General features: G+C 39.3%; 1 protein-coding gene across 6 annotated transcripts in view; it reads left to right on the top strand.

The window, feature by feature from the left end:
* trpm7 (transient receptor potential cation channel, subfamily M, member 7) overlaps window positions 1-18620 on the top strand; it is a 140157-nt gene that overhangs the window by 48259 nt on the left and 73278 nt on the right. For 5 of the 6 annotated variants that reach the window (XM_078530188.1, XM_078530186.1, XM_078530187.1 and 2 more), the window contains 13 exons: window positions 420-543; window positions 2456-2528; window positions 3656-3756; window positions 4050-4184; window positions 4643-4696; window positions 5854-5994; window positions 7021-7155; window positions 7720-8000; window positions 10296-10524; window positions 12552-12707; window positions 15047-15187; window positions 16823-16951; window positions 17963-18214. In XM_078530188.1, the coding sequence (XP_078386314.1) occupies window positions 420-543; window positions 2456-2528; window positions 3656-3756; window positions 4050-4184; window positions 4643-4696; window positions 5854-5994; window positions 7021-7155; window positions 7720-8000; window positions 10296-10524; window positions 12552-12707; window positions 15047-15187; window positions 16823-16951; window positions 17963-18214 (1951 nt within the window). Of the gene's footprint in view, window positions 1-419; window positions 544-2455; window positions 2529-3655; window positions 3757-4049; window positions 4185-4642; window positions 4697-5107; window positions 5253-5853; window positions 5995-7020; window positions 7156-7719; window positions 8001-10295; window positions 10525-12551; window positions 12708-15046; window positions 15188-16822; window positions 16952-17962; window positions 18215-18620 lie in introns of those variants that run through there. The other variant, XM_078530192.1, reaches the window with a different exon arrangement.

Below are 18620 nucleotides of genomic sequence, written 5' to 3'. Positions count from 1 at the left end.
GTGTCTATCTAATGCCTTTATGAATAAGATTATAAACTCTACTTCAGAACCTTTTTTTTTTAAAACCCTAATACAATCCATAATATTCTTGAAGACCATCTTGTAACCACCTCAGCTACAGTGAAAAAGTCCAAATTGCTCAAGTTAACGAGTATGGAGAAATATTGACGGTGAGAAAAGGATTTTATAAAAACGCAAAGTAAAAGACAGGTTAACTCTAGACCAGTCAGACTAACAGTATTGAACACAAACAGAAATGGATTTGCCATATAGCCGATTGGAGCAAGATTGATTTTTTTCTTTATAGCATGACTGGCTTTTCAACATTATTTTTGTAAGAATGTTTGTTGGTTCAACAACTGATTGAATATGCTTAACTCACTTCTGTGGTTAATTGGATTTGTTTGGTTCTCCTTTAGAATACTTCCAGATGGGTTGGAATTGGAAATCCTCACAACTATCAAAAAGACTTTCAACTTCAGCCAAAGTGAGGCACACCATCTATTCCAGATTCTGATGGAATGTATGAAGGCTAGAGAACTTGTAAGTTTTGTCGCAATAATATACTGTGGTGGGCCGGATGGTTTAGTGCGTTGCCTTACTGTATCTTTTTCTCAAATGTGGGTTTGAATCCAGTCCATACAAATGGGACGGAATGTGTCCACATTCTGATCTTGAATGAGTTTGGGTGAAGGTCTGCCATTTCCCCACACAAGGCAAAATCTGATTTACTCCAGCTTTAAGCAAATCAAGTGTTGGAGATGGAGAAAACCTGTCACTGTTGGTAATGGGTGCTCAGGATACCTTGAAAGAACATCAACTAGCCCACGCTTTCCAATGACACTGATCCTGAAATGCATAGCCATGTATTTTCTTTCCTGACCTTTAAAATGTGCCACGGCTTTTTCTTGTTCTGCCACCGCAGGTAATCTATTCCATGATTCTACTGAACCCTCTTCCCTTTTTACAGAAGTGCATAGTTTCCTTGCTTGTCGCAGCCTTAAACTTTAAACTGTCCCCTACTTAAAATCCTGTCCTCCATCCTCCTCCTCCAGGGAGCAAAGTTCTTGGATAAATAATCTTTGCTTATAAATCAGGAGTGAGTCTCTAGGCAACTTTCTCCAATAATTCTACATCCTTCCTGTATTAGAGCAAAACTGAACACACTACTCCAGGTGCAGCATTACCAAGGCAGAGCAGAACCTTAAGCAAAACCTCCTTTGGTTTATTGATCACATTCCTAGCTACGCGACCCAACTTTTTAACATTTTCTTGACTGCCTATAAACACTGAGTCAGTGGTTTTTATGATCAACTTCAAAACCTCTCCTGTAATCCCTCCAAACATATTGTCACTTAAGATATAATCCACATTCTCACTTGCCCCCTGTCTGCCAATTCTTATGACGACTTTATAAACTTCATCCACTACTGATCAGCCTTTGACCCTTGACTTGTCCACATTCCCTGGATTTATTGCATGTTTATTGGCACCATTGGTCACTGCACGCAGCTTAGTGCATCATAGAGCTGCACACAAAGCCCAGAGGTATCTACGAGTGTATAGAAGTATGTATTCTGTGAATTGGGAGAAAAACAAGGCTTCGTTTTCAAGGTTATAGTGAAGTATATGAAAAAATGTTTATACAGCATTTTTCACAACTTCAGGACAATCTAAAGTCAATCAAGTAGCTTTGAAATGTAGTTACTATTGTAATGTAGGAAGTGTGGTTTGGGATTTGATCCCATGACCTCCTGACTCAGGTGTGAATACTACCTCTAAGCCAACGCTGACACTCAAATGACTCAACACCGTAATAATGATGTAGGCTTAATTTCTATTTCCCTTCATCTCACACCACCTAATGGAAGAGTTTTGTATTCACGTTTTTGCAGTGGGTATAGGGAGGGCACTTTACAGATTCCAATTGACAGCCACATATTGGGAAGATAATTGTAACCTGAGCTACATCTGCTCTTTTCCTGTAAAGCACACTATCTCTGGTTCCAAAAGAAACTGGCACAGACATACTGCCAGATCCCAGACTCTTGAGTGAGGTGGTGGATTATCTAGGGAGAAGTCTGGGGTAGTCTATCTTCAGAAGAAGACTTGAAGCACAATTTCAGATTAATTGATGCTTACATGAAATCATCAGGAATTGGTTTGTGTGGTTACTTTGGAAACATATTCATGTTGTGCTGCATTTGTATTTTTGATATTTTGCATAAACTCAATATTTGTGATATCACTCATATTGAGTAAGGGCAGGTCTGGGCTTAGATGAAAACATATCCGTCTATTGGAATAGTTTGCCTGCACAAACCATTACTACAATAAAAATAATGGGTTTATATAGTTTCTTTCATGTAGAAAAACATTCCCAAGGACTTAAAGGAGATAAGAGTGGGTGTTGAGCTTTGAGTCTGGATTTTGATCATGTTGCATATGATTTCAGATCACTGTGTATCACATAGGGGCAGAAGAACATCAAGACATAGATGTAGCCATTCTAACAGCATTGTTAAAGGGTAAGTATCCTGGGCTTGAACCACTTCTTTGGTAATCATTCTTAACTTCAGTTTACTGTAATGAAAGCTGATTTTTGCTCAGTCAAATTGATGAATAGATGCATTTATTCATTAAATAATTCTTGCAAAAGGATGTTTAAGAATCAAATTTCAGATCTTTTTAATTTTGGATGTTCTATTAACTTGGTTGATGCGCTGTAGATACAAAGTGTGATGCTGAGTGGTTATTCACTAATGTTTTTGGTCAGTGAGTGCAACAAAATACATCTCTATTAGCTCAATGTTTTCTACAAGTGAAATAAATCCAAGAATAGTGATGAGGATGGAAGGAGTAGGATGTGCGTGAGAAACAAGATATCCTGGGTTCATGAAATAAAGCCAGTTGTACGTCAAATATGTTTCAATAAAAGCAATTAGTGCATGAATATAAATTGGTTGTAAACCAGAAGTGACTTTGAGCCACATAGATTGCAAACCTAGAAATCTGCTCCAACAGAATAATATGTCTGCTTTAATACTACATTAACTTAAATTTTAAACCATGATAAAGTTGATGGTGAACTTTGTAGCTCAGCAGAACAACAGAGTTGGGTGATATGGCCAGGAACTGGAATCCTATTTTCTGAGCTGTGGTGTTGAGCACTACACAACAGATTCTAAAATGGGAAATCATAGGAAAATCAAGTTCAGAATGAGACTGGATAGGTACGTACACACAAATAAGGGAAAATAACTTTATGCAGCCAAACGCTATGTGATGGCTAAGAACCAGTAATTTGAGTAAAAAGACCATTTCAACAGTTTGTGGTAGGAATAATTTATTTTATTGGGATTATTATTCTGTGCGATGTGTAAGAAAGGCTGTTCCTGAATTCAAGGTAAAATTGAGCCTGCAATTGGCATTGTCCTGTGTTTTTTTTTTGATTACCTCTGGCCTGAAAATGAACTCAGCAACTGTCAACAGTTAACCAGTTTAAATGGTTATACCTAGAATAAGAAAGCTGAGAATTAATTCTGGCAATAGCTGTGGCATATATAGCATACAATAATATGTTGCATCTTCTCCATGCACTGTTCCAAATAGTCAGTTAATGTGTCTCACTGAAGCTTTAACTCTTTAAATTCAGGTACCAATTCATCTGCATTTGATCAATTGATCTTGACTCTTGCCTGGGACAGAGTGGATATTGCTAAGAACCATGCATTTGTTTATGGGCAGCAGTGGCTGGTATGTAAGCATCGACATTCTAGGAAACTTTTAAGGATGGGCTCAATGCAACACAGGAGTGGAATTAATATTTCTTCAAGTGAATTTATTATTTTCTGTCATTGTAAAGATAATCTAATTATTTTGATTATGATCTGGAAAATTCTAATCTCATTTTTTCCTTCCAATGTTTAATGTTGCTGCCCTGTTTTAAAAACAATTGTGGCTATTTAGCCTAACTCATGCTGCATTAATTAATCTCAATGGTTAGAGCAAGTCAGACTTTCATTGCTGATTTTTATTGAATGTTGCAGGTTGGATCACTGGAGCAAGCAATGCTGGATGCTCTTGTCATGGACCGGGTGGAATTTGTGAAACTTCTCATTGAAAATGGAGTTAGCATGCACAAGTTTCTCACAATCCCTCGGTTAGAAGAGCTGTACAACACAGTAAGTGTGAGGAATGGTTTATGTTTTGAAGTCTCAAATGCAGTTCACAAATTAGTTATAGAGGATAATATTTGTTATTTGTGTTAACATTTCACAGATTATTGAGTGACAAGCACTGGTAGTTGTATTAACAATACACATTTAAGGGGCTGTTTAAATTATTGGTTAATATGAAGTGTATTTTGTTTTGACTTTGTAGCTAAACCTTGATCTTCACCTATACTTTTAGTGTGACAAAAACTAGGGTTACTAAAAAACTTAGGGACACACTCCTAGTTGGGACACACTCCTAGTTTCATATACCAGTCACTACACTTCAGAAGTAAATTGTTGGCTGTGAAGAACTTTGTGACATCCTACAGACGTGATCACATTATATCAATACATTTTCTTCTTGCCTGTCCTTCCCTCCTTAGAAATGATTCATTCAATTTTATTTTTCTACTGTTTCATTGCAGAAACAAGGGCTAACTAATCCAACACTACTTCATCTAGTGAGAGATGTTAAACAGGTAATATTTCTCTTTTATCTTCAAGCTATGTGGTCAGATATTTATAGCAGTTTATAAATATGAATATTGCAAACTTGTAGATTTTTACAATGATCTTTGTTTACAAATTCAAAATTATCTGTAAAGGTCATGTGAGGTAGGGTCTTGCTGTTCTGTAAAAATAGATAAGTTTGAACGCAGGAGGATCCTAGTCTATGTAAAGTTTATTGCTGAAGACATTATGCAATTTTCACGAGCATTTAGAGTAACTATGTTTCTCTATCTTTTGTGAGTTGCCCATTGTTCACATTGAAGGAGTTAAATGGTAATCGACACTTTGTAACATCTGTACAATATTAATTTAGAGCGAAATTATTTCGGTCGTATTTGTTTAACGGGGACAATTTAACTGTCAATTAGTTTCCTTAATAGGATCATCTGCATGCGTCATCTAAACAAACAATATCCTATGCAAAAGACAGCTAAAGCAAAGTGACTCTTACTAGTGCATCTCGAGAGCAATTAGGGAGGGGCAACAAATGCTGACCTAGCCAGTGACACCCACATCCCATGAAAAACTAAAATAAATAAAACTTGTTGAGAAGACTCCCTTGATAAAGACTTGGTGAGCATGTCAAAATTAATAAAAGCTTATCTATTTGTACATTAGTTGGTGCTGTAAGGTATAGCATAGATCAGCATCTCTCCTTGCCTTAAACCAGTGAAAGTTCACATTTTAAACACTCGTTGCAAATTGTGCACTGTGGCTGCACTTTGAGAGAACTGCATATAGAATACCAAGACAGCTTTTACCTCAAACCAATTATAGCCATCTCTAAGAGGGTTGCTTTGTGTTACCTGAAAAGAACCTTCATTCTGCTGAATTGTAGCGCTTCAAGATTAACTTTGACCAAGTGAACTGTTATTTAGGCAGAGCTGTACAGTTGCTGCATTTAAAAAATATATATATATATATATATATTTCTTTCCATCTTGGGCCATTTAAGCTACTGCCGGGCTTTGTCAAGAAAGTTATTTTACATAGAACTCATCCTGGAGTCCAGCCTCTGAGACTTGTAAGAAGGATGGGTTGGTCTCTGCCCACTACCAGTTTTACTTGGATGGAACATCATTGCTGCTGATCGAGTAAATCATTTTTATTTGTTTTTATTCCGTAGGGGAACCTCCCTTCAGATTATAAAATCACTTTAATTGATGTGGGTCTCGTCATCGAATACCTTATGGGTGGAACTTATCGATGTACGTACACGAGGAAGCGTTTCAGAATTATCTACAATAATCTCCACGGGAACAATAGGGTATGTTCTTTCTGGAATATCTCACTAAAGTGCCAAAAATTTTGTGAGCTATCCTATAAGGTCCTGGTCAAGAAATAAGGGTGGGTGGGTGGAGAGTTTAAAATTTTAAAAGCTTTGAGAATTTTTTTAAACAAAATGTAAAGTTGATGTGTTCTATGCTGCAGCAGAGTAGGATGACAGTTATTGTCTGTGAAGTTATTGCTCTCAGTAGAACTGAAGTAATTAATAAAAACTGGTACCCCACAGGGAGGTGAACTTGGAAAATTGCAAAGCAAGTTACCCCTTATACCTTCCATGTGTTGAAATTCCTGTCTGCCTTAATTCTAGCAAATAGTAGATATAGGGTTGAGGTGGTGGTCTCCCACTGTAGGCTTGTGTCTTCCATTAACAAAGACTGAAATGTCACCTCCATAGCAACAGTTGTTAGAGATTGCATCTCTAAGAAGTTAAGCAGAACTTAGTGTAGCAACCAATCCAACAGAGAGGCACCTACTAATTTTTATATTAGGTAGGTGGTAGTAATTTAAGTATTAAATATTAAAGTAAAGCTTTGTCAACAGATGCTTATGTATAAGCAAATCATAGAATTTCACAGACCATTTGGTCACCACCTTAATCTCACCCCCTTCCCTTTCTCTATACAGTTTTAATTCATTTTTAAATATTTATCTAATATTCCCTTTTAAACATTATTATGGTTCTGCTTCCAACATTGTTTCTGTTTGAGCACTTCATGTACCATTGTACTTCTAAGTATTTAAAAAATATTCTCCTACTTCCTTTGTTCTTTTGGTGATCTTTAACTTGTGCCCTGAAAGACCATGTAATTGTTAGGCTATAAGGAAAAAGCTCCACTTGTTCACTGATGCCTTTTCCCCAGTCTGTGACTCTGGACAAGAAATACAGGAGAGGGTACTTCAGCTCCTAAGCCCAAGCAACGCAGCAGCATCACTGGTATTTTAAAATTTTGACGAGCATAGGACTCTCGAACATTCTCTAACAACCTTTTAAACATTTTTAATCTAGAGGTCTGGACGACATTCATCAAGTGGTATACCTCAGCTGCGTAAACACCAGGAGTCACTGACTAATCGAGCAGATAAAAAAGAGAAGACTCGACATAATCACTTCATTAAGACTGCACAGCCTTATAAACCCAAGGTACTGGTCACTAGAACCATGCATGAGTAAATGCTTTTCAAGTGAGGCAGATAATTTATGGGGTGTATGTGCTATTGGATCTCGAACACAGACCTTTGAAAAGGACTCCAAAGTACGGGCTGAGCTGTTCGGCTCACTGGGTGTTCAGAGGTTTCTAGGGTGGGAGCAACAATTTGCAATGTATGTAAACATTTAATTTTTATTGTTTCAAGTTGATCTTTGCCGGCTCCTGAAGAAGACTTTTGTACTTTATAGACACAGCCATTTAGTTTTATTGAAATTGAAGAGTTTAGGGTTCTGCTCTCTAATCTGTGCACTTGTGTTTTCAGTCCTGCAATGAAATGATCAGGTGTTTACCTAATTGACATATTCTCCCTGGTCAGAGATCCTTTTGAAGCCTTGCAAGAACTTGACTGAGCTCATAAAACCATGGACTACTTTTAAAAATGTAACATGATAAATTTGAAACTAATTTGACCTTGCATCACAGAAGAAGCTGCTGTTGCCTTATTCTCTTCCAGCCTGTAATTAGCAGAATGGCTCATTCTATTTCTACTTTTTCAGCCTGAATCCTCTGTTGATCAGGGGAAGAAAAAGAGAACCAAAGATGAAATTGTGGACATCGATGACCCAGAGACCAAACGTTTTCCCTATCCTTTCAATGAGCTGCTAGTGTGGGCTGTACTAATGAAGCGGCAGAAAATGGCCATGTTTTTCTGGCAACATGGAGAAGAGTCCATGGCCAAGGCTTTGGTTGCATGCAAGCTGAATCGATCCATGTCATGTGAGGCAAAACAGAGTGATGTAGTTGATGATACTTCTGAAGAGCTCAAACAGTCTTCCAGGTCAGTAGTTATGAAGTGCTCAGTTTAAAAATTATCTAAGGGATTTTGTGCTCAGTGCTAAATAGTGGTTTCTATCAGAACAATCCATCCTCAAATTAATGAAATCATGTAGTATTTACCATGCAAAGAGTCACTTCAAATTGAGATCCTATTTTTTGCAAATATTCCTTTTGGACAATGTTGCATTTAACTTCCAGATTAGAGGTCCATCAAGGTCCTCATCCCAGCATTCTGCCAATGTTGCTCTTGAATTGCTGCCTTAGGTGTGAGACAACCATAAGCTTGTTACCTGTCTTTTTACTGTCTCTGCAATTCAGGAAGAGTCACCTCCTCTTTTGATGATGACCTAGCTGAGAATGGAAATTGATGGAGCCACATACATTGTAGAGCACATCATTGTTCTAATGCACAATGTCCAATATTTTAACATCCCAAGTGCCCTGCACAGATGTGTAATCTAGCAAAAAGAGATAATGGGAGGAATGCCTGACCATGTTCAGAGGTAGTTTTTAGGAACAGTTTTAACGGAGAAGTGGAGATTTAGAGAGGGAATCCCAAAGGCCTAGGTTGCTGAAAGCATAGCTGCCATTGGTGGGGCCGAAGGATTTTGGATGCACAAAAGGCCAAAGTTAGAGGAAAGCAATACTCTTGAAAGGCTAGCGAAAGTTTAAAGAAAATAGTGTGGGAGAGGCCATGAAGGGATTCGAGCATAAGGGTGAGAATTTTAAATTTGTGGGACTGAGAGCCAAAGTAGGTTAGCGAGCACAGATTATGGATGAATGAAATTTGGTGCAGTATAGGATATGGGCAGCAGAGCTTTGGAAGAAAAGGTGCGTAGTGTGTAAGGTCCTCCAAATCCGGTGTCAAGAAAGGTGGACAAACAGCAGGGTCCTTTCCCAAGCTAACATATTTTTTATTATTTTGCTTTCATGGGCTGAGTATCACTAGCTACACCACTTATTACCCATCCCTAATTGCCCTTGAGAAGATGATGGTGAATTGCCTTCTTGAACAGCTGCAGTCCATATGTGATGTAGGTATACCCACAGTGCTATTGGAGAGGGAGTTCCAGGATTTTGACCCAATATAGTTCCAACCTGAGGATTTGTGGCAACCTTACTTTGAATTCTTTTAAAAATAGTCCATGTTTGAATTTGAACTGTACTTTTTATAAAGCAAATGAACTACTATATACCTTAGTGTCACGACTCACTGGGGATAATGCACTGTAATATCAAGCCCCACTGTTCCCTGAGCCGTGACAAATGTGAAAAAGTTTCTTCAAACTGCCAGATTGTTAACCTAAATTAAACAGGTGGTTTAGTGAACAGAATACGAGCACCAGGTTCTTGAACAAACTGTCACTAACCAGTGGCAAAAGAAATATGAACTGCTGATTCCTAACCCTATAACCTAAACTCTATCCCTTCTTAAATCCCTATACACACATATACAAGACACACAAAAACGTGGATTTTAAGGGTGGGATATAACAGTTCAATAGCACCAATTCCAGAGTACAGGATTTGATGGGTTGATTTTGATCGATGTCTCCCAAATTCCTTTCAGTTCTTTGATGACATGAGATGGTCTTCCATAACGTTCGGTATTTAGTTCATTGAGCACTTGCCTTTCAATGTCCCTAACAGTGATTTTCCTCTGCCTCTTGACAGGGGTTTTCCGAGAGAGAGCATGATAGGAGAAGAAAAAGCCAGCTAGCTATTATCGTAGAATTACTGGAATCTTCCACACACAGGAGAAAGAGGTTTTAGGCCTTGTTCCTTTCAGGCTAGAAGCTATTCAGCTGCACTGCCCCCACACAAAACCTGGTCAGGAGCCAATTAAAACATTATTGCCAGGCAGCTCCCTTGGCCCAGGATTCCTTTCTGGCACCATCCAGTCTTTCATGGCACACACTTTTCCAGGGCTGCAACATTGTATATATATCTCATCCTGTTCCAATGGACAAGTCTTTCAACCTGCAGCCATTGTAATTTTAATCGCTAGTCCCAACAGAAATAAAAAGATATGTTCCTTACACTAGAAATAATTAGCTTTATTTAGTATTAGCAGTAAGATATTCAAATACTAACAACCTATTGGTGCTCCTGGTACCTCACTAGAGCAGCTGTTACCAGTGTGCATCATTTTCATATGCCTTTCACCCTTTTGTTTTAACCAAGTGCTCAGTCTCTCCAATTGAATTATATCCCACTTAAGATCACTGGTCTCTTTTTAAGGTAGCGACTGCATGTTTCCAGTTGTCAATGAACTTATTGCTGCTTTTTGTTTCAGTGAATTTGGACAATTAGCAGTTGATTTACTGGATCAGTCCTTCAGACAAGATGAAACTATGGCCATGAAATTGCTGACTTATGAACTGAAGAACTGGAGCAACTCAACCTGCCTCAAGTTAGCTGTTCACTCGAGGCTTCGCCCATTTGTAGCGCACACGTGTACCCAAATGCTGCTGTCAGACATGTGGATGGGAAGGCTAAATATGAGAAAAAATTCATGGTACAAGGTAACATTGCCATGTGCTGTGTTCTTTTATGTTGAGAAGAGGAATGAGTGACTAAATGGGTAACTATTTAAAAAAAAAAAATTGGCACAGGCTGAACAGAATAAAAACAGAAAATACTGGAAATGCTCAGCAGGTCTGGCAGCATCTGTGGAGAGATCAGTTCTGATAAAAGGTCACAGACTTGAAACATTAACTCTGTTTCTCCCTCCACAGATGTTGCCAGACCTGCTGAGTTTTTCCAACATTTTCTGTTTTATTTCAGATTTTCAGCTTCCATGGTATTTTGCTTTCATGTTAATGTTTTGGGTCTGTGACCTTTCATCAGAACTTGGAGAAATTAAAAATTTAATAGGCTTTGAACAAGTGAAAGGGATTTAGGATGGGAAGGAAAAAAAGGGAGGGTATGAAAACGAGTGGAGGGAAGGAAGGATTAAATAAATGATGAAAGGTTTCATGGTGCAAGGCCAAAGGGTGAGGTAATGGGATAAGTAAAGAAATAAAGATATGTCTGGAGGAGCTGTGAATGACAGGATCCTGAATAGCTGTGGTCCGAAAGTAATGGAAATGAGGGGTAATAAACCAAACCAAAGAAAATCAAAATATAGGCAGTGGTTATGATCTAAAATTGTTGAACTTGAGCGTCGAGTCCAAAAAGGCTGTAACTTGCCCAGTTGGCAGAAGAGGTGCTGTTCCTCGAGCTTGTGAACACTGGCAGGCCAAGGCCAGAGTGGCAGCATGGTGGAGAATTATGATGACTGGTAATTGGAAGCTTGGGATCACGCTTGCAGACTGAACGTAAGTGTCCATCAAAATGGTCACCAAGTTTGCGTTGCTCTCCGCAATGTAGAGGTGATCACGTCGTGAGCAACGAATACAGCATACCAAATTGAAAGTACAAGTTAAATCACTGTTTCACCTGGAAGGAGTGTTTGAGACCTTTTGTATGATAAGGGAGGAGACAAAAGGGCAGGTGTTGCATCATCGTTGCTCACATGGAAAGGCATCGGAGGGAAGGGAGGGGTTTTGGAGTGACTGAGGAGTGGACTAGGGTGTTGCGGAGGGAATAGTCCCTCCAGAGTGCTGAAGGGGAAGATGTATTTGGTGTTGGCATCACACTGGAGCTGCCAGATATGGTGGTGAATGCTCAGTTAAATAAGGCTGGTGGGTGGAAGGTGAGGATAGGAGGAACCCTACCATGGTTCCAGGGGAATGAGCGGAAGAGGTCAGAAAAGAAGTCAGTGAACTAGAACGGACACGGTCGAGGGTCCTGTCGACTGTGGAAAGGGGAAACCTTGGAAGGTTGCATTGTCTGAACAGATGTGACAGAGAAACTGAGAGAATGGAATAGAGTTCCTACAGGAAGCAGAGTGAGAGGAAATGTAATCATAGTAGCTTGTGGGAGCCAGTGGGCTTGTAGCAAATATTGGTTGATAACCTGTCCCCAGAAATTGAGACACAGAAGTCAAGGAAGGAAAGAATTGGAGATGGACCAGGGGAAGGTGAGAGAAGGAAATTGGAAGCAAAGTCAATGAAATTTTCCCGTTCAGGGTGCGAGTAGGAGGCAGCACCGATACAGTCATCAATGTGCTGGGGATGAGGGAGGGGGTCCGAGTAGGATGCAGAACACAGAATGTTGCATATATCCCACAAAAAGGCAAACATAGCTTAGACTCATGCAGGTACACATAGCACCTTTTTATTTGGAGGAAGTGAGTGGAGTTGAAGAAGAAGCTGTTCAGATTGAGAACCAGTTCAACCAGGAGGAGGAAAGTGATAGTAGATAGGGACCGGTTAAGTGTCCATTTAAAGAAGTAGCACCCGTCCTGGTGGGGGAATGGAGGTGTAGAGAATTTGGATGGTGAAGAGGAAACAATTAGGAGCAGAAATCTGGAAACTGTTGAAGTACTGAACTTTTTTCTATCAACACCAATTCATAGACTAGGGCTAGAAGCAGTAGAGGTCACTGAAAATAATTTGGAGGATTCAAACGTGTTGAAATCTGCTCATTGTATTTATTTTTTGGACAGGTTATTTTAAGTATTCTATTCCCACCTGCTATTCTCATGCTGGAATTTAAAACCAAGGCTGAAATGTCCCATATTCCTCAAACTGAGGATGCTCATCAGATGAACATGGAAGACAGTGAACACAATTTTCAGAGCCCAACTGATCAAATATCAATGGTAAGAGAGCTTCAAAAAGAATCCATGAGACTAGATCATAATTGATAATATAACTTGAGATTGAACCATTTTATTACTGTTGTGATCAGCTTTTAAAAACTTAAGTTGTCCTAGTGCCCATTGTACAGCTAAGAATTAAAACCCCACAGTGATCTGTTTGAGCATGGCACAGTCGTTCTGTTTCAATTTCAATACTTGCAATTGCTACAAACAAGTAAAATTCTAAATGAGAATAATAATGACTTGGAAAACATTGCAACCTGCGAGCTATTGGTTAAAATGGTCCCTGGGAGCAATAAATAAAAGCACAAAATACTGAAGATGCTCAGCAGACCTGGTAGCACCTGTGTAGAGAGACACAGTTAACGTTTCAGGTGGATGGTCTTTCATTGGAACTCCTTTCTTGGTGCAGTGTTCATTTCGGGGAGCACTTTTGGGGAAAAAAATAATAAAACCTAATCAAATTGGCAGGACTTCACAGGGAGAATAGTGAAGTGATTGATGTTTGACATTGCTAGTACTCTCCTTGGGATCTCCTTCTCGTTTAATCATATTTAAATGACTTATTTGATTGCTTTCTTTCCCTTCCATTCCATTTTTTAATCTCAATTCTTAAGGCGACTATGTCTTAGAACGATGAGGTTAATATCAATTGTATGTACAGCATTATCCAGTTCAGCCAACCATCATAAGTAAGCTGGCATTGATGCCACATGCCCATTATTGGGGGCTTTCCACTCCTGCAAGTTTCATCCTTCTCTTGAAACCTTCCATCCAGAGTCCAACCTTTTTCACTCTGGTCTTTGCACTATGTTATGTCTGTTATGTTTTCCATGGGCTCAGCATTGCAACTTTCTTGCCCTTTCTGTTACAGTGTGTAGATCACCACACACTAATCAGTACTGTCACTCTGCTCTCTCAGGAATACTTCCTTACCCAGTTGGCCATTTTGATCCATAGCTGTAATTCTAAGCTATACTGGTAGAGGCGGAATAATGTTCTGGTGGATATTTGGTAAACTTTATGCAATTGTGGATATGCAGTTACGAATTTGTTTTCCCATGAATAACTGAACTGACTTTTTGAAAAACCCATTGTCTCATCCAGCATCTACATTCAAAGAACTGGACACTCAGAAATGGTGAGATCTGTGTTTGCAGTTAGTCTGTATTATGAAGGGATGACAATGAAAAAGATGTTCAATGGGAACAGGTTGAGGAAGCATAAAAATGATGTCAAAGAGCACTAAAAGCCTGGATGAACAAGGAAATGAAAACAGAAAATGTGATTTTAAAGCGCATGTTTCAGATAAGGGAGGAGGGAAGAGAAGAAAAGTATTCTGTATGTTTGTAATAATGTGGGCAATTATGGAGAACTTTTATAAAAATAACAAAACTAATTCTGTCTGGACGGTTGACAGGACAACTAATGCGAACTAATGGTGCTTTACTTTCCTTGCCACTTAAAAAACCAAAATTAAAAAAACAAATCTTGACAGCATTTGGCTCATTTGTCATGAAGAGCACATTAAAAGCTCCGGCTGAGTTTTGGGATGTTGAAGTCAAGATGGCATCTTCTGTTACCTTTTCTGGCGAATGAGAAGAGTAAGTCTGCATCAATAGCAGGGGGGTGCTAGCAGCTCTGCCTTCCTCCAAGGAAACCTGATCTAACTTGGTTCCTGCTGGAGGGTAGGTCATATAGCAGAAATCTGTGCAGCATTGATGACCTTGTGAGCTGCACACTACTGCAAGAAAAAGTAGGTAGACTCCCATCAACACATACTAAGGTGCAAGTGCTTTGATGCAAAAGGATGGATGAAGGGGAAGGGTGTTAATAATGTATAAGGTTTGCTTTTGATTGGGGGCTACTTGAGGGGTTGAATGGCCTAATTCATACCTTTAGCATAGCGCAGTTGTTACTTAGAGTTCTGTGAAACTAGCTTGGTACCCTGTCATGTGGTTAATCCCTGACTACTTTAATGTATATAAATGAAAAAACTTGTTGAGCTGTTCAGTTTATCTTAGCCTTTTTTAAAAATCTGAAACAACAGCCCCACTTCATGTATGCCATTGTACATTCAAGAAATGGAACATGCTTGTAGGTATGATCGCACTCAGAGCAAAAAAGCTGAATTAAAATATAGGGAATTTAAAACTCCAAAGTGTAAGAACTATAGCACTGAAATTTATTTAATAAAGTTCCTGCCATCCCTCTTATCTTTTCCTAATACCCTCTACATCTGCTAAGATTTAAGCCTTGTGTCATGTTCTCCAAACACTTGACCAACTTATGTAACAGTAAAATAATTCTGGAACTATTTTCTCCCTGGTATTGTGCAGGAGGTCTTCAAAGAAGAAGGAATCTGTGACCATGAGGTGAAACATGAAGATATGACTGTGACTAAACCAAGGAGGCTGCCTCTCACTAGAAAATTCTACTCTTTCTACCATGCACCCATTGCAAAGTTTTGGTTTAACACAGTAAGTGGGTGAAGTGAAACAAAAGGCATATGCCTCTCCTGTGTTTAGCATAGTTCACTGAAGAAATTAAAGTTAAATTTGTTTTCAAAGGCCACCTTTTAATCTGAAAATATGATGGTCTGGGTGTATAAACACAGTTGTTTTGAGCTTGGGAAGCTGAACCAGCTGCCAGTTTTGGGATCCAGGACTATTAGGTGAAAAAAAGTAGCTGTTAATGGAAAAAAATGGCTTTAAGAGAACACGTGGTCACAAAAAAACTGCTTGGTGCTGGCTGGTGCCATGAGTAAGAAATGTGCTTCATCGCCTTAGAACCTGGGTATGAATCCAGACCTGACAAACAAGCAAGTCATCTCCATCAACTGCATTTGTCCTGAGTGAAATTATTCTGGGTGACCGACTCAGTTCCAAACTTTGAATTCAAAGTGAAAAACTATTCCGAGCTTTTTAAAAAAAATCTGTTCACGGGATATGGGTGTCACTGGCTAGGCCAGCATTTTTTGCCCATCCCTAATTACCCCTGTTCAGAGGGCATTTAAGAGTCAACCACATTACTGTGGTCCTGGAGTTGCATGTAGGTCAGACCAGGTAAGGACAGCAGATTTCTTTCCCGAAAGGACGTTGGTGAACCAGATGGGTTTTTACAGCCATCGGCAATGGTTGTCATCAGACTTTTAATTCCACATTTTTATTGAATTCACATTTCCTTATTTGCCATGGTGGGATTTGAACCCAGATCCCAGAGCATTACCCTGGGTCCCTGGAGCACTAGCCCAGTGTCAATACCACCGCCTCCCCCAAATGAATGGGAGGGTAGTCAGGTCAGATTGGTGGATGGGGCTTAGCCAAGTTACTAGCGATGAGTTAGACCAGATATTAACCACCATAACATTTCCTGGATAAGTATCCTGGTAAGTCCAGTCTATCTGATACTCAGCTCAGTGGGCCCCGAGCAGTGGAAGTCAGCATATCAGAAGTTTAAACCTCAGAGCAATTTCAGCACAAGTGTGCGCATCAGGACTTAAACAGGGTCTCAGTGCACATCTACCAACTTACGTCCCATCCCCAACGTTCCAAATACCAGAAGATTTGAGCCTCTGACTTCCATTTAAGTAAGCTCCCTGAAATATTGAGTTGACCAGGAAGCAGATGACCATTACTGTAGCCTGAGGCATGTGATTGTAACCAAACACCATTTGAAGAATAGTCATATGAACTCAATTTTAACTGTTTCTCTTTCCACAGATGCTACTAGACCTGAGTTTTCCAGCATTTTCTGTTTTTCTTTCAGATTTCCAGCATCTGCAGTATTTTGCTTTTACTATTTATTAGTCACTTTTCATAAAGAAGGATGTTCATCCATAATTTTCTATTGACATTGAGGATGAAAATACTCATGACAAAATTATTGCATTCTTCTCTTTAACAATGGAAAGCTACACCCAATGTCTTGCAAAGAAAGGCTAAGAAACTCTGAAAGATGAAACTAAAAGTAAAATTATTTCTAGGATTAAAGTGACTGCTTAACGGTATAAATACAACTTCAGTAATACTGTGCCTCAAGTGTGGAGTGCTAGTTTGAGGAATCTGCCACTATTCAAAACTTCTAAGTCGTTGATCTCTTTCCTTTCTTTCCAGATGGCCTATTTGGGATTTCTCATGCTGTACACCTATGTTGTTCTGGTGCGAATGGATGATTTGCCATCAGTGCAAGAATGGATTGTGATTTCCTTCATTTTCACTTTGGCCATAGAGAAAATTAGAGAGGTGGGGATTGTTTGCTTTTTTAAAATCTTCACTTCCCATAGCTTAATATTGTGCACAATCCACAAAATGTTCTGTACCAGTTTTGCTAAGCTGTTTAGCAAAGGAGACTACTTGTCTGCAGATCCTCCCAATAGCTCCCTGAGCCTTACTGATCGTTCAGTCAGGCTGAGCAAGATCATTAGCACCTTGGTGCTCTTTTCAGCCCTGAGCTGCAGTTTCTACCCCACTACAGCAGTTCAAGAAGACAGCTTACCAGCACCTTCTCAAGGGCAACTAGGGATGGGCAATAAATGCTGGCCCAGTCAGTGACACCCACACCCTGTAAATGAATTTTAAAAAACACTGTTACTAAGACCGCCCTGCTTCACCGTTGCCACTGCCCTATTGGATTGCTTTTTCCCTATACTGACTACCCCCACTTCCTCCATTCATTATCCTCCTCAGTTAACCCAGAACTCTTGCCTGAAACCTCTCCCCTGCACAAGTCTTACGCACTCATCACCTTATCCTCCCCCAAATTTTGTAGCTCACTTCCCCATCAGATCAATTTTCATTTCTTTCTATGTTGCTTCTCCCTATCCTTTTTGGGAAAGTTTTGTAGAGCCAACACACATCATTGTGCCCCTGGCTTACTGCTTTTGCCCCATCACTGTGAGGAGCTGATCTAATATTCACTGTTCCTTGATCCTCTGAAACTCACTTCCAAAATCGCCTTCCACGCTTTCTAAAATATTCTTTTAAAAACTTGTTTCATGTACCACTTCTTTGATCCTTTTTTCCCCTCCATTCCTTCACCAATTTCAATTGTCTACTTGGCACCCACTGCTCCTTCCTATAAAGTGTCCTAGTGTGAGCAGTGCTATATTTGGTCCTTTCAAACTCTGCAGGAGTTACTGTGTAGTTTGCATTTGGTCGAAGTCTTCAGTTATGTTATAGACTGGCAGGGTAATCGTTTTTTTTGATCTGTCAACAGAGATTATATAGTTTTCTTTTATTTTTGTTTGTGCCTAGATCTTCATGTCAGAAGCTGGAAAGATAAATCAGAAGATCAAAGTTTATTTCAGTGACTATTTCAACATCACTGACACACTCGCAATTGTTTTGTTTTTTGTTGGTTTTGGACTAAGATTTGGAACTGGGCAAGTGATGAATGCTGGGAGGATAATGTATTGCCTCAATATTATATTTTGGTATGTGCGACTTTTGGATTTCCTGGCAGTCAACCAGCATGCAGGGCCCTATGTCACAATGATAGGTAAAATGGTAAGTGGATCACTTGGAACCTTTAGTGATTTGTTTTTGTGTTTGAAACTTCCAAATGCAGGAGTCCTGTCGTGATTAATCCCTACAATCCAAGGGAGATGTTCATTTTAAGTGGTATTGAGTTTTAATAGAATTGTCAGATTTGTTTAATTATGGAGATAAAGTATTGATACGGCCCTTTTTTGCTGTAGGATATCACTCGTTCCGTTAATGATGTGTTGGAATGTAGCTTCCCAAATGCTGAAGAATCTTGGCAATATTTAATAGCATTGCATCAGTTGCTTTTTAATAATTTTTTTGACCAGTTACAAGTATTACAGACGAATTACATAATTAGCAATCTTGAACTGTGGGAATGAGGACCGGGAACTCAGCATTAAATTAATACTTTCTGAAATTTGAACTT

This window comes from Cetorhinus maximus, chromosome 26 (assembly GCF_964194155.1).
Source record: "Cetorhinus maximus chromosome 26, sCetMax3.hap1.1, whole genome shotgun sequence".
Taxonomy (NCBI): Eukaryota; Metazoa; Chordata; class Chondrichthyes; order Lamniformes; family Cetorhinidae; genus Cetorhinus; species Cetorhinus maximus.
Note: the sequence above shows the minus strand (reverse complement) of the source record. Positions and strands in the feature narration are given on the sequence as shown.